Source organism: Maniola jurtina, chromosome 1 (assembly GCF_905333055.1).
Source record: "Maniola jurtina chromosome 1, ilManJurt1.1, whole genome shotgun sequence".
NCBI classification, from domain to species: domain Eukaryota; kingdom Metazoa; phylum Arthropoda; class Insecta; order Lepidoptera; family Nymphalidae; genus Maniola; species Maniola jurtina.
Window position 1 is genome coordinate 5418781 of NC_060029.1, and position 21808 is coordinate 5440588.

At 37.1% G+C, this 21808-nt stretch overlaps 2 protein-coding genes across 4 annotated transcripts in view; both read left to right on the plus strand.

Annotated features, from left to right (window-relative positions):
- The window catches only part of LOC123868869 (rab3 GTPase-activating protein catalytic subunit-like), an 81161-nt gene extending 71808 nt beyond the window's left edge, over positions 1-9353 (plus strand). For all 3 annotated transcript variants that reach the window (XM_045911537.1, XM_045911529.1, XM_045911543.1), the window contains one exon: positions 8305-9353. In XM_045911537.1, coding sequence (XP_045767493.1) covers positions 8305-8457 — 153 coding nt within the window. In that variant the 3' untranslated portion in view covers positions 8458-9353. The remainder of the gene's footprint in view (positions 1-8304) is intronic.
- Positions 9354-11960: 2607 nt separating this feature from the next.
- Positions 11961-21775, plus strand: LOC123868895 (cytosolic carboxypeptidase 6-like). The gene is made up of 12 exons (XM_045911559.1): positions 11961-12178; positions 15114-15361; positions 15598-15692; positions 15784-16000; positions 16083-16251; positions 16343-16410; positions 16731-16889; positions 17377-17468; positions 18572-18786; positions 19333-19477; positions 20434-20612; positions 21456-21775. Exons 1-12 carry the CDS (start codon positions 12172-12174, stop codon positions 21632-21634), a joined length of 1773 nt encoding a protein of 590 aa, XP_045767515.1. The 5' UTR covers positions 11961-12171; the 3' UTR covers positions 21635-21775.
- The last annotated feature ends 33 nt before the right edge of the window (positions 21776-21808 follow it).

The window sequence follows — 21808 nt, forward strand, 5'->3', positions numbered from 1 at the left end:
TCAAAGTTAAGCATCGAGTAAGGTAAGTAAATTAATAAGCGTTTTATTGGTAGGTAAAACGCGTCTATTAATTCGACTGTACCTTACTCGATGCTTAAACAATATGAGACGTGTTTGTTATCGCCTGGTGGTGGTGGTGATCTGCGCCATACAAAGATTTAACATCTTTGACGCCAATGTGACATATATATAAGACAACTGATATGTTGAGCAAATAATGCCATTCTCTTGCTAAAAAAAGAGAAAAGAAAAATTACGGGGTGTAAATCCTCATTAACAAACTATTCACATGATTGCGAATTAAGAATGAGTTTGCAAGTCGACATACAAAATAACAGAAAAGATATACGCGTGTATGTATTACATCAGGCAAACCATTATAAGCTAGGCAATAAATTTAGCAATTAAAATTATATGCGTGCCTGTATGTGTAATACTCAGTAAATAGGTAAGGCTGACCTCACAAACACTTGTAAATACATTCTTTGCATGTAAAGTCTACCTATTAATTAGACAGCATCAATATTAGGATAGTGATTAGTCATGAAAACAATTGCCATTGCAAGAGTGATTAAATATTTTAGACTCACTCTATGAGTCAATAACATAATATATACCACCAAAAACAATATAACTGGGTCAAAATACAGCTATTTCAACAACATTAGACAATTGACCCAATCATTTCGAAAACATACTGAAATTATTACCGTCCTGCATGAAATCCTCGGACATCTGATATCTTAGATATCTATTAAGAACAATTTAATCACAATGAACAATCCTGGGTAAAAATAAGTAACTTAGTACATGCACAAAACATGTCATGGAGCGAATTTAAAATGGAAAGGTTCCTTTGTTTAAAATAACTATTTTCACTATGACCAGGAAAAATCTTCCCAGAACAGTCTAGTTTCTTTAGTTCCATGTCCTTTTCTTGGCTCATAGCTTTGCTATTTAGAAAAGTTCGTACAGTTCTCACCAGAACAGAAGAAAATTTTAATTTTAAACTCATAAATAAACAATTCATCATTGTTTAGGTATTTTCTTCATACTCTTTGTTTTATCATTCTACAAGAATTGGGATGATGCCACTGTCAAAAATAAATTATAGCAAATTAAGCTTTTGGTTCCTTGCATATCATGGACTTCCGCAAAATAACGCTTGCTTCTATAATACATGATAAAAAGTCGCTGATTTGACTAGCAGCCATCCTTCCTATTATTAGAATTAGAAGTTTATTTTAAACTAAGCATGAAAAAGCTATAAAGGAACACTCTACAACCTGCGTTGGGCGGCTGTAGCTAGGACACTTTGAACCAGACCAGGACTTGTAATGACTTATTGTTAGCCGAAATGTTGACTTCATTAATTAATGATGAAGGGTTAATGCCCAGCTATGGTGATAAAACGTAGTTATTACAAACTGTCTTCTGGCACAATGCTTAGACATTCCAAGATCTATCTTGGCGCGCTCAATATTACCATGTTTTAAAGGTTTTAACTTTGAAGCAAAAAAGGAACAAAAACCTTTTGGAGACGTCTCTCAACAAGCTTAAAGTTTCATAAAACGAAACTTACTGGAAATCCTATCACCATGTAAAGGATTATTTAAATGATAAGAAAGCTTAGGAATGCGTTTCTTAACAACTCCGATAGCTTGTAAAGCACTCACCCAAAATTTGACAATCGAAAAGTGACAAAGACAAGGTAGGTAAGTACTACTTAACTAATAATTCTGTGACTTTGACATTTTATGACAAGAATGTTTAACTACGCTGACTTGAAGACAGTCAGCAATGCTCGTACAATTCACAAAAGATATGAAAAGAAATCGACCAAGCTCAATCATAAAAGTGGATATTTCACTGGTGAAAACAAAGAATATTCTCACAGTTTCAAATTATTGAAAGTTTTATGGTAATGTTACCCAAAAAGCCCGTATCGAGGATCAGGACATAGTTAGGGGCACGGTAAGCTGATTCGGTACGAAAATCCATTCCTTGCACAATAGTATCCGAACAAACTGTACAATAAAACTGTCTTAACCTGTTAATTTGACATCTTGGATTGGACTGAAATCGCTCCCGCGTCGGACATACCTTGCTCCTGGAACTTTTACGATCCAGACCTACACATGACTATTAAATCCAGCAACATCATAGAAGATGTCGTAGATTTTAGGATTACAGCCCACTTATAACATATACAAGGTAAGATATTGTGTAAATGCTTCTTGTAGCATCCTTGCACACAGATCTAATTCACTCAGAATTAATAACCATGTTACAATTACGAATAACTATGAAATTAAATCACAACCCCTAAACAGATTTTAAGTTCTGATACATCAGGCTGGATCAAAGTTATTATTCGAAATTTAGAAATTCGATAGATTTGAAATGAATTTTTGTCCGCTGAATTAGTTTCTGAACCAACAATTTTGAAAAATAAATGGGTTGTTTTATTTTAAAAGTATAACCATGAATCTTCTGCCACGAGCAGAGCATATGAAATTTTTTGTCATGTGACTTTGAACTGGAAAACGATTTTAACAGTTAACATTAAATTTTCCATGTAGGAAAGCTGTCTTGTTTAAGATTATAAATTTGCTACACCGGGCACGGCTAGCTGCGAATAAATCTAGCATTTCATTCTAAAGTCTTTCTCCGCCATACGAGTATGCGGTTAGCAAATGCTAATTCAGAGGAATGCCAAGTCTAGAAACATAGTCGGCATGACCGTTGTTTTGTTGCAAAACTGAAAATGTATTTAGACTATGATCCAGGATTGAAACGTACAAAATACTAAATAACTATTAAATGTCCCAACTTTGAAAGCATGTTTCTGAGAAGGAGCAATCTTAGCTTTAGGGGACATGACATGAAGCTACATGTCAATTATCAGTGTCAAATCCATTAAAACACTTTCTGACCAACAGAGTCGGTCACATATGGAATAAATTGCCCAAGGATGTAGTTATGACAAGCTCTGTTAACCAGTTCAAGAAAACATTAAACAAACATTCGGAAAACTCGAAGCACCTCTGATATAGACGAATCAGCGAAAGCTGCTTAGTCTATTATAAATAATAAATAATGATAATAGTAATCTGGTAGCCACGATGCCAGTTCCCAGAGAGGAGCAGATTGCGTCCTCTTCTGTCATAAGTCCATGCCAGACGAAAAAGCTGACCATGACCTTGGAAATGAGGTGATACTTTTAAATAAACTCTAACATCCTGTTGATTTTTCCATCAAATGCATTGCTCTTAGCATACACGCATTTACATCAAAAATATATTGATTGATTGAAACTTACAATAACCGGAAATTTCTCCTGGAATGCATCGGTTTGGTCCAAGGCTCGACAAGAGAAGTCTGCCCATCAAGCACGAAAACGCGATGTCCATGCAACGTTGTTTGTGAGAGAATAAGCTGCAAAAGGCATGTAGATGGAAGAAAGGAGATTCTGATACCATCATCTCAAATCCTTCGCTTCATGCAGACCAATAATATGAGGGAAGGTGCAAAAACCTGCTATTCTTCAGAAAATACAGTCTTGAGAGCCGAAATAGTGGGTCACGTGGACGCAAGCCGCCACTGTTGGCGCAAACATACACTCGCACTCGCGTACTGCAGCGGGTGTCACTCACGTACGAAGTTCGCACGCTCATGTCAGTCACTGAACAAATCTACCTGATCAGTTGATCACTTGGCAAGCTCATATAAACCACAACGATATATGACAAGTATAGATTCATTAGGTTAGTTGTAAATAGTAAAAATATTATTATATAATTCAAACTATTTAACCCTTCTCATTTAGTGAAGACAGTCGTGCTCTGTAGTGAGCTGGTGGTGCGTTTATCATGATAATAATATAGGTTAACTTATCCATTGAATTAGCGTGTAATGATAGAATTAAGTTTTCTAAATAAAGTTAATAAATTGCTTTGTTGGCTTTCCTTTCATGTTATTTATAGGCACCTTTACTTGGTCAGAAGTATGGCTCCTTTAGCTTGAGAGATGTGAATAACACAATGTTATAAACTTAATACTTGCTGCAATTAGCCAGCAGCAAGAGAGCGACAGCCAATTCAAGATGATTGCATTGCTCACTGTACACACTGTAGATGTCAATTTATGGCAATAGGACTGCGATGTTCGGATGACTCCCATTAAAAATATCGGGAGCTTGTAAAAAGCGGTATGCGGTACGCTTTATGAGATATAAGAATATATTTATATTTCTATGTGTAATTTCGGAGCTTTTACTCTTCCCAATTTGTTTGTAACGTGACGCAAGTGGCCTCTGAAATTTATATCAATATATTTGCATTCGGTATTGCTTAGAACCCATACTTTCGTTAATAAAGTCATACAAAAGACCATAAAATTATTTACGTCGTGACTGAAACGAGAGCAGCTGTGCTCCTAGCAACGACTACCCTGCAAGGGCAAGTAGGCATGAACCATTACAAACAAATGCACGAGGTGTGCTGACCAGCCCGCGTAGTTCAACTGTGCCTACGAGGCGTAGCTAGATTTTTAATCGGCCAAAACATTAGGTCATAAGCCCGTACCTGTAAAATTGAGTTGACCAAGACGAACCAAAGGAGGTTTCGAAGCAAAAACAGGTATAACGGAGCGTAAACCTTAGCATAAATATCGGTGGCGCCCAAGAGCGACTGATTGATATTCCACTGAGACCATAACAATGTCATGCACACTCCCGCGAGGAGTTGCTTACTTGACTTTTACACTGCGCCTGCGAGGCGTAGTTAGCTTATTAAATGGCCCATGCACTCCCACGAGGAGGCATTTAATTTCTAAGCTGCACCTGCGAGGTGGATCTAGGTTTTTAAATGGCCTATGCACTCCCTTGAGGAGGCATTTAATTTCTAAGCTGCACCTGCGAGGTGGATCTAGGTTTTTAAAATGGCCTATGCACTCCCGCGAGGAGGCATTTAATTTTTAAGCTGCACCTGCGAGGTGGATCTAGGTTTTTAAATGGCCTATGCACTCCCGCGAGGAGGCATTTAATTTCTAAGCTGCACCTGCGAGGTGGATCTAGGTTTTTCAAATGGCCCATGCACTCCCGCGAGGAGGCATTTAATTTTTAAGCTGCGCCTGCGAGGCGGAGTAAGATTCTTAAATGACCAAAAACACTGCCATGTATACTCCCACGAAGAGCCATTCTGTTTTCCAATAATTTTTAAGCTGCGCCTGCGAGGCGGAGCTAGATTCTTAAATGGCCAAAAACACTGCCATGTATACTCCCACGAAGAGCCACTCTGTTTTCCAACAATACGCCTGCGTGGCGAAGATAGATTTATAAAAGGCCTTTTAACATTTCTTTGAGCCTTACACTTTCGCTTCTCTTAGGTAACTCTAATACCGTTGTTCTGAATATAACCATGAATAGAATTCAAATTCAAAATGTTTTTATTCAATTAGACTTATGCCAGTTCTTTTGAATCGTAAAAGGCATCTACCACGGATTCAGTTCATGAAAGCCGGTCAAATTATCAACATATCGTGAGAGATAATATATATTTATCGTGGTAGGTGGGTAGGCACGAAAGTTTTACATCATTTAATAAGCTATAAAATTTGTTCACTTTCAATAGGCTCGATTAATCTGAAAACTGGTACCTGAACCTTTTCCTTTCAATGTAATCAATTATGTACTTTTAATCTGCAAGAATCTAAAAGTAAATGAAAACGGAAGCACCGGTACTACCGGATACCTTTTATATTAAATCATAAATAGCATTAGGTCTGCGCATTATTTTATATTAAATCATAAATAGCATTAATGCGCCTAAATTAGCTTTTACCAAGCGATTCTTCTATTATCTTGGCCCTTTTTTATATAATAAGATTAATGCAGAATTACCCATTTATAACTTACCGCTTACTCAGTGTAAAAAGAAAGTTACATCCTTTTTGATGAATAAATCTTATGAAGAAACAGAAGATTTCTTACAGTCTATCAGTAAATCTACTATATTCACCATAAAAAATAATAATTAACGTGAATTAAAATAAGAAACCTATTAATTGTTTCTATTTTTTATCTTAATCATCTTACAGATTTCTAAATTTTTAACTTTTTAATTAATTGCTTTTTCACGCACCCCTATACATTTTCACTCTCTTATAATCTCGCTCACACACTCTCTCTATCACGCACACACACTCGCGCATACACACACCCACACACACACACACGCACGCACACACACACACACACACACACACACACACACACACACACGCACACACACACACACACACACACATACACACAGAAACTCACATACAAACACACACCCACACACTGTGCACCCTACTTTTTTATTTCCCTATTTATTTTTAGATAACTGAGGGAGAGGGCTGGCTATCCTTAACACAGATGTAAAAAATCTAGCTAGGATAGCCAGTCCTTGATCTTGCAACACTCAAAAACAAAGCTATGTTACTAATTACTAATTATCTTACTTTGTCATAAAAAATTTGTTAAGTACCAAATTGTATAATAATCTAGTCTTAGTACATTGTTCAACAGTGTTTAAATTTGTGTGTTTATGTGTTTATGTTTTGCTCAATAAATTTATTATTATTATTATTATTATTATTATAGTTTTTTTAACCAATAAATATTTCAACATTTCTTTCCATAGAAATGATAGCATTTAAAAATACGAATGACGTGAATGTACACGACGTTGCGCGTCGCGCTGCACATTGTTCTTACCTACCCACAAGATTAAGTACTATGTACCTACATTACCAATTTGGTATTATGCTGGTTTCTATAGTTTTATTTTTATTGTATAGCTATAATTAATTATTTCAGTGCCAGGTAAAACCAACTGTGGTTTTTATGGCGCTGAATGTAACAAAAATTGCAAATGTTTCAAAAACTACCTACCTTATGAAGTAGTTTTCCGTTCACAATGAATTGTTGGAAATTATATAGGATTCATTGACGGTAGCTTAATAAAATCGATATTTGACTCATGCGATGTCAAACTATCTGTTGAATCATGTATTTAAATTAACAAACTACCTCTAAGATGATATTTTCATAAATAGCCAATGAATTTAGCTATGCAGTAAAATTTTGCTTAAGAAATAAAAGTATTTCTATACTCAAACATTTATAAGAATTAAATAAATTGAAAAACTCACGTGAAATATTGTTAAGTAATTATACTCTTGCATGAGTATTATAATACTTTATCCAATGCAGGTAATTTTTTCTCCAGAGTGCTGCATTTTAGCAAGCACAACCGTTCTCGGCGGGAAACAAAACGCCAATGAATAAAATAACGCGGCCACTTTGGGCCACGCTTCGCACTGCTAGGCGGTGGTGGTGAAAGAGAGGGACAGCGCTATATGATAGAGCGAGATAGATGCGTTAAGGCGGGACAAATGACGTCTATCTCATATTGTTTAAGCATCGAGTAAGGTACAGTCGAATTAATATCACTTATATTGAAAAAAATGACTTCGAACACTCAGCGTTTTCATCCAATATATAATTACCTACTCTTCTAAAATGGAATAAAACAAATTAAAATATAAATTAACTTCTTGAATTCCAAGCTCTTCTGTTTGACTGTTTCTTTAAGTCGCTGGTTTCCACCTATTTGTTCTTTATAATTTAAACACTTATTAGTTACCCACTGAAAATTGAAATGGACATAATATGTATTCAAGTACGCTGGAAGAGATGTGTCCTACAAACCGGCAGTTATTTTTTGTACCGATCCGAAGCGCTCGCTCCACCGAGCGCACCGGCATTTAAAATTGATCTTGGTATCTATCGGTAGGTATTCGTGTTGATACCATATTGACACTGATGTCTTATCTTATCAAGTTTAACATTTAGTTCCGAATACGCTCACATAACGCTATACTAAGCTAAGCGCCAAAATGCCGAAAACTAAATTGCTTCAAAAACAATCGTACAAGTCGACAATCGAAGGTCAGTGCTATCTAACTAAACAAAAGTTTGGTTGCGTAAATAAAGTTGGCAGAGTTACCTATCCCACATAACAGCTAAATTTGATTCAGTCACAACTTGGCCTCTAAGTCACGATTTAGTAAGCGAATGACTAGAAAATAGCAAAATTAGGTATAGTATTAAATGCCTCTACCTATGCTTCTACTGTACTTGGATTCAATTCAAATTATACTTAGATGTAATATTGTTACACCTAACAATCGACAAACACTTATAAACTCAAAAAGTTAAAAAAATTAAGTTTTTTTTTTAAATTTCATATTCAGGCACTGCAAGCTCGTCGTGGTGGCAAGAACAAAGCCAGTAGTCAGAGCGTGGTGGAAGCGAGCGAGGCAGGGGACGCCTCGCGGACTCCTGAAGATTCCGTCTGCTCCGTCGAAGGTCCATCACATTACACGGAAGGAGATACACAAGCGTGATTGACTAATATACCTACATAAGCAGAACTTTACGTTGAACCTCGACATTAATTGATTATTACGTTAAACGTCCACGGTCGATATTCATGATGGACTTTACGTTACAGGGGATTAATTTTGCGTTAAAGCCACTGAAAAGGCAGTGATTAAAACAAAAAGTTGAAGAATTTCACTTCAATGTCGAACCTTTTAACATATAAACATAACTTTATGTTATTGGTTGACATAAAAATGGTCGTTAAAACTCGTAAATGTAACATTTAAAAGACTCGCTTAGTAAATATTTATTGTTAGAACCAAATGCAGGAATTGAAATGGTAATTGTTATGAATTGTGGGGTTTATATATCTCATTCTCCAATCATTTAGAAAATTCCTATGATATGTACAAGCAAACATCAAAAGTGATGTACCTACCTATATTTTCGTGTTCTTTTCAAGTAGCAGGTATGCCAAAATGTACCTACCACCACCTATTGTGTAGTACCTAATATCTTGTTTAACCTATCTGTATAATTGGAAATTTCTAAATGTTGCGAGTTTATCTATTTATAATATGGTCTTTATTATGTGTTTCGTTAAACATTGACGGTAGAAATCAATATGTATTTTTAATATTCTATGAATGTTGACTTTATATTTCTTCTCTTTATAATGTTGATGTCTAGTAATTAGAGGTTACATGTTTCGCTATCGGAGGCAAAATAAGTCGTGGAACTTTTGAGTTGGGAAACTCTAAATCGTTTGACGATTTGGTACTTCATAAACGTATTATTGCCCGGGTAGAGTTGTCACTGTAGCTGGAACCTCCCACTAGAATAAGCTGACCTTAGCGATAAGACCTCCAACCTTACTAGAAATATACTTATACCACTAACTTATTTTGAGGCAAATTATTTACTACGTCAGTTTTTTTTTTTCTCTTTAATCTGGCTTTACTCTGATTAGCCAATGTCAAGTTTGTGATATTTTCAAGTTATTGAATTTATACAAGTATGGACTCCGTCTGCGCCGACGCCCGCCGACATACGCGCGGCGCCCCTTTAGAGCGCTTCCCAGTCAGTTCCACCACCAAAAAACACCAACTAACACAAAAACCAGCCACTCTTAACAAAAAAAACACTCCAAACAAGCACAGCACGCGCGCCAGCAAACGCCATCGCAGACGAAGTCCCTACGTCAGTTATCTACAAGGTCTTTATTTTACCATAAACAAACGTAGTTTGGTTCTCAAACTCTATGCTTTTAAAAAAAACTAAGTATTACTAATTAATATCTACGTATATCTGTGGTTTAACAGATTTCCGTTAAAATATTCAGTTTCAAAGTTACACAGTCTCAAAAATTTACATACAATGTTAAACCCATGTAACTTTAACTAGTTATTTTTACGGAAATCTGGCAAATCACAGACGGATATTAGTTTCTAGAACGAATTTTCAAAATTACATCGGGTTTGATAGGTTAATATTCAAATAAGAACCTAACTACGTTTGTAAAGAGCGCCTGACGGAGAGACCGCCGTTAACTAAGTTTGATCGGATGATTGCGGAGATTGATGGATTTTAATCTTGGATTCTTATACTCTCAGACTCCTATATGCTGCAGACTAGGTACAGTCTTTTTCTGAGAGGTATACGCATGGCGGCAGGAATCGGACGCAAGTGCAATCTTTCCATACTAAAGTGTTACCTATATTTTTATTTGTTATACAGAATAATACATGTATAGATATTAATGGATCTCCAATATAAAAATCTTGTAAATATTGACATTGTTTTAATGGGAATTATACCTTAATGTATTATATAGATATAAGGCAAGACCATTGAGCCAAAACCTGAGCGGAAAATTGGATAACACCGCGTATTTAAAATAGCTAAATAAGTGCCTACATTTTCATTATAACATTCAAACCCTGTATTCGGAATTTCCAAAACGGTAATTTTACTGACCTATCGATGGAAACCAATTCTTACATATGTATCTATTATATGTAGCGTAAATTGATCATACAGTACGCCATCTTCAGTCACTACCTGAGTATTTACATAATTATAAAGGTAAAAATCCTAATGAAAAATATAATTTACAATTTTATGTATTTTTAGCTAGCCAAGCTTTGCTGTGGCTCAGTCTGATATCAAGTAAGTAATTATGATTAGAGCTAAGTAAATAATTCATGCAACGTTGTATAAAAATTTCAAGTTAATCCATCGATTAAATAGGTACCTACTTTTCGAGTTTTGCATAGCCAAACATGGAAACTGAATTTTTTAATGATTTTAAATTAATTAATGATTGTAAACGTCCAAACGTAATTTATATTAAGTAAATACCTACTCGTAAACTTGTACATAGTGTAAGTTGGTAAATGCGCGCTGTTGTCCTATTTAATTGTTCAATGATGATGATAATTAGGTCGTTGATATTTATATTTTTTTTGTATTTATTGCATTGAGCTTCATCAAATATTCGCGATGAGTGTGATTCGGCAATGCCAAAGAATAAGTATTTATTAAATATGTTTGTTAAATAAATAATAAGATTCATAACTGACTAGTTTTATTTACTTTCCCGTTTTCCTATTTTCTCCATGTTGATGAACAATGTTGTACTGTACTACATGCAAAATACTTGCTAGAGTGTATGACTGCTCTATCTACAACTCTGTAGTCTGTACCTAGCTACCCTGTAAAAAGATAAAAGTAGTTACTGAGTAGGTAGATAGGCGGGTATAGGTTTTCAAAAAGGACATTTTAAAGAATTAAAAATGATACGAATAGGTACCTACCACGCAGAAATTAGAATGTAAATGGCAGATACTAAAACAATAGTATAGTACGCGACAGGTCCAGATGGCAGTCGAGGAGGAGACGCCCCGCACACCCGCACAGCCCCCGCGATATTCCGGTGCGGGATAGCGAAGGTGACGTGCGGGTGTGTGGGGCGTCCCTCCGCCTCATACCCGATTGCCAACAGGTCAAGTTGGCAATCGGGTACCTAAGTAGTTGTATACCGAGAGACCATCGAAAATTATGAGTCTTATTTATAACTAGCTGATGCCCGCGACTTCGTTCGCGTGGATGTAGTTTTTTAAAAATCCCGTGGGAACTCTTTGATTTTCCGGGATAAAAAGTAGCCTATGTGCTAATCCAGGATATTATCTATCTCCATTCTGAATTTCAGCCAAATCCGTCCAGTGGTTTTTGCGTGAAGGAGTAACAAACATACACACACACACACACACACACACACATACAAATTTTCGCCTTTATAATATTAGTGTGATCCAAAAAAAAATCCAGGAAAACTTTACCCGGATCTAATTTCTCATGCCTATACTTAGATTTAAATTAACTATTCGGGAAACATAGAAGAAACCACCTTACACTACTTTTATAAAACATCTAAAAATTTCCTATAGGTAGACTTCGGACTATTTATAATCTAACAAAGTTGCTAAGAAACGAAGTTTGGAAATTATGCATTGAAAATGAGACAGTAAATTGTTTTTGTTTTTATTATGGATGAAATTGTCGCATTGTGTCGTATCGTGGCAACAAGTAGGGATTCAGCATATTATGATAAACGCGAAATGACTGAAATAATGAACAGACGCTCCGAGTTATTGATTGTGTATAGATAGCATATTAATTTTAAAAGAAAAAAATGTATTTTTAATGTGATAAAATTATGGTGTGAAGATTAGAAAATGTCAGGTATGTTATACATATTATATCCCGGCACTTGGGAGATGTGTGAAAATAACATAAGTAGGTAGGTACTTAAATAGATATATTTATGAATTAGGTTAGATCTTTGATATTAGAAAGTAGCTAAACGGAAACATGTGCACTAAAAAGTTAGGTAAGCACCTACGCAGGTAAAAAATGGTTTACTAAAACTGAACCACAATTCGCATTTGAGGTAGTCTTGTAGCACCTACCTAATCATGCAAGAAGTCTATCTCTGTGTGAGAAAAGGAACCATCAGATTCAATATAATATTGCCTAGGTAAAACTTGTTGATCGGTACTCCACACGCTTTCACTCAACTCTACATATAGCTTGACCTGGGCAAGCCCCTACATGAAATCTAGTTTTGCTGCTACACAACTTTTAAACACTAGTCGACATATTCTAATAATATTATAGAACAAAATAATGTGAAAGTTTGGATATTTGCTACTCCTTCACGCTACAATGACTGAACTAATTTGGCTGGAAATGGAGTTAGTTTACAGTATAGGTACCCTGACTTAACACATAGCCTATATTTTAGTAAAATTTAAGTTTCCGCAGGAAAACTAACACCTAATTCCACGTGAATGAACAATAGCTACATAGATTCATTTTGCTACAGCTAGCATCTCGGAGACGTACACAGGCTACTTTTTATCTCGGAAAATTAAAGGCTTCTACGGGATTTTTAAAAACTAATTCCGCACGGACGAAGCCGTGGCCAACACCTAGTAGATAGATATATGCATTCACTGTATGCACTGTTGCGTGACTTGATTTTCTTACAAGAAATACCTCTAATGCCTTCGTGAAATAAGTACGTAAAGCGCTAAACCGGAACGCGATACACATGAAAATTGCTCCTTAATACCTAAAGGCTAGGTCATGTCCTAGGTGTCTACGTACGAGTTTCTGTACCGATGTACCCACATAGCAGCTAAGTAAAATCTTTCTAAATCTACTTAAAAATAACTTATCAACTTGTTTACGTAAATATAGGGTGAGTTTATGACAGGGACACCTATGGCAGCTACCCGAACCGTAGAAGATACCTACTTACGAAATATTTGTTCTGAAAAAACTACCTACAATTTATTGAACATACAAAACTACATGATTTGATGATGATGATGATAATGAACAAACTACACAATTCTTAAAAATTTCCATAATTTCTCTTTGCCCAAATCGAAACTAAGACAACCTAGACACAACATACCTACTACTTACCATAGGTATCTACATAATTATAAACAAAAAATATCTTTAAATAAACTTACTCTATTCTAAATCTATTCACCTCAAGTGTATCTAAACTGAAAACACATACAGTATAAAGTCGAGCAATTTTATTACCACTACCGATCGTAAGTATATTGAGCTTTAGCGATCGTTTGAAAATGCATTTCAATCTATTGCCAATAACCGGGCTCTATCATTGAGAATCTATTTTCTTCTTTCTGTTATCTAAATAATTGAAAACCTAATACAATATCCAAACATACTGAAGATTCCATAACTGAAATATCAACGGGCTTCGAAAAGGTCATGCCATTGATATGAGATACATAGGTTCCTACTTACCTAGGTACCTAATTCTACACCTTCTTTCTAGGACTTATAATAATAATTAAACATTAAACAAAAATTAAGACGAACATAGGTAACGTTCCGCACCGCAGCTCTATCTGGGTGACTTGTTACTGTGAAACCTCAGAATTTAATACATTAACAGGCCACATACCCCACATAACAAGGGATCATGATAGATTGTACCACACGTCCATGCCCCCGCATGATATGGGTGATGGCTAGTTGTGTTAAGGTGTTCGATGTTAAGGGTTCCGTACGAGTTGGGTTGCCAACGAGATCCTATTATATTACTAGCAGCGGGCTAATACCCCATGAACCATAGATAATATTAGGTAGAGAGTTGAAAAATTCACTGACCCAGGTGGGAAGGTGTGCTGTATTTCCTCCACATATTATGAGTATTATAGACTGCACTATAGAGAAAACGTGAGTTCGCGTGAATGGTGATTTAATAGGTACCTCTACCTACATGAGGATATTAATAATTTCACACATTGGATACTTGCAAGTTTTATCAGGATGAACGGTAAATACAGACGGTAAACTGCTGTATGTGAAATAAACTTCTTAAACTTAGGGCTGAACTAGTTTATAAATTGAAAATAGGTTTTCAATTGACTTTATATACTCGTGGCGTGTTAGATAAATGGTTTTCCTTATTGACGCTTTAGTTACATTCTACACTTTCTTTGAAGTCATTGAGTTGAAACCACATCATTGAAGTTTGAGATAGTTTAGTGTTGTTCAGTGTTGTATGATGGGTGCTTTTATAGATGATCTTGAACACGCTACAATATATATTAGGCCCCGGGATGGTAATTTTCAAATAATTTCATTAATTACAAAAATATGGTGATACTTATAGGTAGGCTTATTTATTAAGTAAGTACTTATTTCAATTAAATACAATCGCTAGGTTATCGGCGCAGTGCGAAGGCACAAAATATTGTAAGGAAATAAACCGAAATTACATAGTGTACAAATATTAATATAGCCTTTGTATTACGTACATAGGTACTAGGTACCTACTTATTTCAGTAACGCTATTTATTTATATTTTTTACAATTTTATTTTTATAATTAAGGAAAAAAGTACATATTTACCTAAGTATAGGTACTGCTAAAAATTAATATATCGCAATGGGAATAGTGACCATTAGACTGGTGCTATTGCCTCGTTGAATGGCTAGGCTTAGCCGTTGATCTAAAGAACTCAGCTGTTGTTGTGACACAGAGTGTGTGTGTGTGTGTGTGTGTGTGTGTTGTGTTTTTGTGTTACAGTATTAAATTCATTTGTTTGTTTATTATTATATACTAACAGATAGCGAGGAGAGTGATGGGGAGGGCGGTTTGGGTAACCTGAACCGACTGATCATCCGTCCGCCCGGACACAGCGGAAAAGCAAAGCGCGGTCACCTCTGCTTCGACGCGGCCTTCGAGTGTGGCAACCTGGGGCGAGCGGACCATATCACAGAACTGGAGTATGACCTCTTTATACGACCTGATACGTGCAGACCGCGGTCGAGGTTTTGGTTCAATTTCACCGTTGAAAACGTTAGACAAGATCAGGCAAGTTCACGTCTTAAGATTTTTTTTATAATAGGTATTATTTTATCAGAATTACGCTTGGCGGTACGGCTTTGCCGGTAAAGTGGTAACTAGCCACGACCGAAGCCTTCCACCAGACCAGACCAGAGACCAGGTTAATAACACCTACTTAAGTAATATACCTATTGTATTGGTAGTAATTATTTTAATCTTTTTATAATACGTACGTACGTTAATTAAAATTTTGGATATTTCAGCGTGTTATTTTTAACTTCGTGAATTTAGGAAAAGAGCACAACCTATTTAATGAAGACATGACTCCATTAGTTCGTTCAACTTCTCGGCCTAAATGGTAAGGAATAAGTTTAACATACCAGGTCTGATGAACTGGGATAGATTCTTCCACACTCAGCCTAATAAAATGTTTTTTAATGTATTTCCAGGCAACGGATCCCTCGACGACTTATCTTCTACCACCGCTCCTTGGTGCACCGCGGCCGAAAGATTCTCAGCATAGCTTTTGGATTTGATAAGGAAGAAGACATTTACCAATTTTCAGCAGCGGCGCCATATTCATATTCAAGACTACAAAAATATCTTGCACAGTGGGAAAAGCGAGCATTGCCGTTCGCTACGAGAGAGAGTATAGCGCAAACTACCGTTAGTTTCAAAATAAAGAGATCTTCATATTCATTATTTTTGTTTGTTTGGCGGATTTGTGCAGTTTTTCCTTTTATTTTAGCAAAAACGTCGAATTGATTTAATAACCTTTGGAGATCTAGTGCCAAAAGAATGGGAATGTAAAGATGAGCCCAACACAAAAGGAAAAATCGGTGGAAATAAAAAGCGGGTGGTCCTGATTATGGCGAGAGTGCACGGTGGTGAACAGCCATCTTCGTTTATTTGCCAAGGTATTCCTACACGAATTGTACCATATTTATTGTCAGACCTCAGATACATACCTATATAGGTACTCACCTAATCCATTGAAATTAATTTCAGGTTTTCTGGACTATATGATAAGTTCTTCAGAAAAGGCATCAGCTTTAAGAAATGGAATCGTTCTTCAGGTACAAAAATAATTTTGCTTCAAAATAAATAAAAACAAGACAAGTGCGAGATGCATTCGCTTGGAAAGTGTTCCGTGCGATGTCTGTGTAAGTTTGTACGATACAATTGGCATCACACGTCCGTTCTTGGGTCACAGAAATTAATATGTGTACCAAATGTGGTACACATATTATGAAGTCCAGTAGATTTGGACAAAAGTGGCTGTGAAATATAGACATTCAAACAGACAGACAGACACACGAGTGATCCTTAAGGGTGTTGTTTTTCATTCGAACATACGGGACCCTAAAATACACATCAAAACAGCAATATGTTTTAGGTAGTGCCAATGCTGAATCCCGATGGAGTGTTTCTAGGTAACCAGCGATCTGATTTGCTCGGTGCAGATTTGAACCGCTGTTGGAACAGAGCCACAACCTTTGCACATCCCGCTCTCATTGCTGTCAATGAACTCATACAGAAGATCACTGCTGAAAAAGTAGGTGCCGTGTCTTAAATTTTTTTTATAGGATATTGAATCTTTTTGATACACTCTAGGCATTCTTTGACTTTACCTAATTTGACCAAACTAGTTTTCATTGATCAGAGCTTTTCATATTTTTCTGTGACTCTGATTTTTCATGTATTATTCTAGGTCAACGGGAAGTATCCTAAAGGTTTTTTTTGACGAATAGATAGACAGACATCTGTCTGTCTGTCTATCCGTCGGGTTCCGTTTTTCCTTTTGAGGTACGGAACCCTAAAAAACATACGGTCAAACCTCCTCCTATTTTGAAGTCGGTTAAAAAGAGCAACCGCCGAGTTTCTTGCTGGTTCTTCCCGATAGGAAAGGCATTCCAAACCAGTGGTGGATGCATTTGACAATTCAAAACTAGGTAGTTAGGTACTTGTAAAGGTTTATTTTATTACATAAAAAATGTTTCTGTCTCTATTAGGTAGCCTGCCTAATAATATTTTTTTTAAAGTCATTGCAGCTGGATTTTATCATCGACATTCACTCTGATGTTAGCCACGAGGGTGTATTTGTTCGAGGCAACTCCTACGATGATGTTTACAGGTAACCTATCTACCTTTCAGTACTGAACTATAGCTAAGGACTTACTTTAGATTCTTAAATGCAATCATGTAAATCTTTTATTGATAGATAGAATAAGTATTTAATTGATAGAAATGCCTAGCAGAACAGGTGTAGGTATACCTATTTGTCTAGTAAAAATAATACAAGCATATTATTATTATCCCTGAAACTGAACTCCTACTGAACTTACAATAGCAAAATAATGGTTAAGGAATGATATTTCCGAAGGTAAAAAATTAAGTATCTTATTAGAAACTACCTATCTGAAGTAGTTTTGAGCAACTCGACGTGATGATGATGACAATTGATGTGATTAAAGCAAAAATACACAGTGTCAGTCTATTTGAAACTTAAACTGCATCGTTGATCTAACTCTAGTAGGTACCTAGTGGTTAGCTTGCTCGACTGCGGATGTGGTCCTGGGTTCGATTTCGTGAACGGGCTAAAAATAAGTAGGTACCTATGTAATGGGGTTTTTGACGTGACAACGTCTTATAATTCGATACAGCCGGCTGCACTCACGAAAAAACATGACTCATGCGGCGTTACCTCGATGCGGCGTTACCTCGAGGTAACGCGAGGTAACGCCGCGATCGGCCTTGTTGTCACGTTCAACTATCGTCAGTAAACAGACTTTACAGACAACCAATTTTTTTTGATAAGAAATCATCAGTAGTACTAGGTAGTCCAGAATTAGGAAGTTGGCGGTGTTTCACCTCCGTGTCTCTGAAGACACGTAAAGTCGTCGGTCCTGCGCTTGATCTCTCTCTCTCACACACACACACACACACTTTGTTTGCGAACACTTGGTGCACTATAACATCTCCCGCGCAGAAGGCTTAATCTCTGTGGAGATTCGAAGCTGTGACCAAAAATCTTTAGGAGGACGAGGGGGAGGAGGAGGAGGAGGATGAGGTAAGTATATTATGAATGTTAACTGAGGGAAACTTTAAGAGATACACTAGTAGGTATAGGTAGGTATATAAACACCATCGCTTATAAAGTACAATGCCGGAATAATTTTACACATACGTTTGGAGTGTAGAGGTACTCCATAGTTTACATGTTTGTAATCTGTACAGGTTTGAACGACACGCGGTGTTACCAAAGTTCATGGGAATGCGCGTGGAGGCTTGGATGCAGGATTCATGCATGTACAACGCGGATTCGAATTCGATGGGCAGCGTCCGCCGATCCTTCGCCACTGGGACCATTGACGCTTACTCCTTGCTGGCTTCCTTCGGCGGGCGGCGGTTGACTCCGAGAGGACCGTACATGCATTACAATGAAGATGCCTGTATCTTTTTGCATTCATTCATAGTTAATCGCTTCCGTGACACTTACCAAAGTAGATAATCTCATCAGATTTGGATATAAAATATATAGGATATCTTACACTTCTCGTGACTCTCGTATGACTTAATGGCGGATATGATACCAAAACACGACCAGAAAAAAGTTGAGACACTCGAGTTCCACTTCCGACATCTATCGAGTTTGATATCAAATGAAAGATCTTGTCCCATGTTTGATTCTCGGTTGATAATAATTTTTATAAATTACTACTTATAGCCAGAGCAATTATATCTACCTATTACCTACCTAGGTACATATTGTTAAGTAGGTACCAAGCATACATAACAGATTGTTATGCCTTTCTACTAATTGTGATTGTACCTAAGTTGTTAATATTAAAGGTTTACCTATTAGTTAAAAGTTGGCTTTAGATAAGTGCCTAGAAGTAGATAGTACCTAAGGTACCTACTACCTACTTCTACGTTATCTATATACCATAGATATACCTACTATGAAAATGGCAGTAATATCTTCAACATACGTTCAGATGCTAAGATAGGAAGAGCCTTAGCGAAGGCGCTGTGTGACTACTACCGGCACATCGCTGTAATCCCACCCCGCGAAGGAATTTCCAGCAAGAAAAAGGAGTCGCGCAGAAAACGGAGGCGAAAGCCGGTGTATGAAAGAGAAAGGTAAGGAAAGATTTTTATACTTATAAACCAAAATTTAAAATTATTATAGGTTCTTAAATGAACAATTCCTTTTCTTACTAAGTATGTAAATGTAAAAAGTGGAATCGGCACAATAAGTCTTCATAGTTACTTCCACTCGCTTTCTGTCATCCATCAACGCATTAGGTATCCACCACTTTTACACGCATAGGTATCCCTTTCAGGCATCCAGCCACCTTTTCTTGGGTCTTTCTCTCCTATTTTATCCTTCCACATGCATATTAACATCCTTCTAGTGGTGACCTTTTTCCTTCCGCAACACATGCGATGAGCAATTTTTTTTAAATGAAGTAGTCATATCTGTGGTTTAGCATCTTTGCTAATTTCTACTTTCGTCTTCATGTCATCCCATGACTTCACACCTATACACTTCCTGCGTGTGTTAATTGCGTTAGTAAAATTAGCTAGTATTGGTGCTAAATAGGCTGTGGTACATAATCTCTTACAGATCTAATAGTATTTCAACGCGATGGTCTCTGCGGAAAGCGATGGAATTTGTTTTATACCAAAGAACTACCAATTATTACTTAACACTTCACAGAATGTGTAGAGCTACCTTAGGCCTTTAGATTTAGGCCTCAATCAATACAGTAAGCCGTGATAGCCTGGTGGTTAGTCCGCCTCCTATTCAGAAGGTCGGGGGTTCGATTTCCGGGCACCTTTGACTTTTCGGAGTTGTTTTCAGCAAATCACTTGCTTTAACAGTGAAGGAAAACATCGTAAGGAAACCTGCAAACGAGGGTTATCCATAATGTTGTCAAAGGTATGTGAAGTCTGGTATTCCACACTTGGACAATGTGGTGGACTTTGGCCAACCGTTCTCATTATTCAACTCGTGAAAGTGTTGGGCCGGGATGGGTTGATCATGATTATGATGACGATAACTGGTTAAACCCTAATGTGCCTAAATACATTAGATCCCCCAGTTCATCACCGGAAAGAAGAGTGTTGGCAGCTCGTATGCTCTCGCCGCGCCTGCCCGAGGCGTCGCCGCCCGCGCTGCGCTCATTCCCCTCGCGGACCATGAGGAACCTGACGCAGAAGCCGCGCCCACGAACTGTTTACGTGGGCGATACTGTGTTGCCCATCATAACAGGTACCTTCCTCAACATTTTGGTCAGGAAATTAAAAGTTCAGAGAGCCAAGTTCGTATTTTAAAAAGTGAAGACCATTTCGTATTCTTGTGTGACACGCATGCGCGTCATGGTACAGACATCGTAAATAGGCGCGGCGGTAACGCACCTTTGGGTAAAACAGAGATACCCCTACTATGATAATAAATCTATGGGATAATTTAAAAGTCGTGGTGGTACGGAACGACTAAGGGTCTTTGCCCACTGCCGGCACGGGATCCTTCGGCACTAAATCAAGCGCATACTGATGGCAATGACGTGGTACTTAGATATTATTGTCATCCTGTTAAGTTATATTTCTACTAGATGATGCCCGCGACTTCGTTCGCGTGAATTTTACCCTTATAAAAATATAGAAAATTATACCCTTGGTATAATTTTAAACCGCGATTTAGATTTTTTAAGTGTATAACGTTACGTAAAAATAACAAAGTGGGCTCTACAACTCCTGTCTTTACTGTTGAAATTCATATCAAAACATGTTATAGAAGTCAGAATGCATCGATTCCCCGCCACTATGCCAAAGTAAATAAAACTCAGTTTGAGTTGTGATCTTATAATACACCTGCGCTCTGGCTCAACTCTACCTGTAGGTTTCATTCATAAAGGCAATTACGAATAACACGATACAGAGTAGGCATCTAAAGCATAAATCTATGATGATTGGTGGGAATCGGCAGACAGACAGACTGACATACAGACAACAAAGTGATCCTATAAAAGTTCCGTTTTTCATTTTGAGGTATGGAACCCTAAAAACGACTGTTATGATGAAGAATTATTACAGTAAAGACATCAACTTCCAGGTAAAGCCGTTCGTACGCCTCGGCTGGCAGTCGTCGACCTGAGCGCGTACATTCGAACGCCCGCGAGATTCCCCGCGCACTGCGCTCGCCAACCACGCCTCCGCACGTCCCGGCCGCAGCGCCGGTCACAAGCTCGCTTCACCAGCGACGAATATGACACACACGATTCCGACTCATAAATTATTATATTCGGCGATTTCGACTGACACACGAAATACTAACGTATTAAGAGCTTCCATTTTTCATAGCTTTTTTAATATTAACATCTCAATCTGAATATTTTACAATGCAAAATTTATCTCATGCACCAAATTTTTCCTCTAGTTCAATTTTGTAATCGATATCTGTATTGT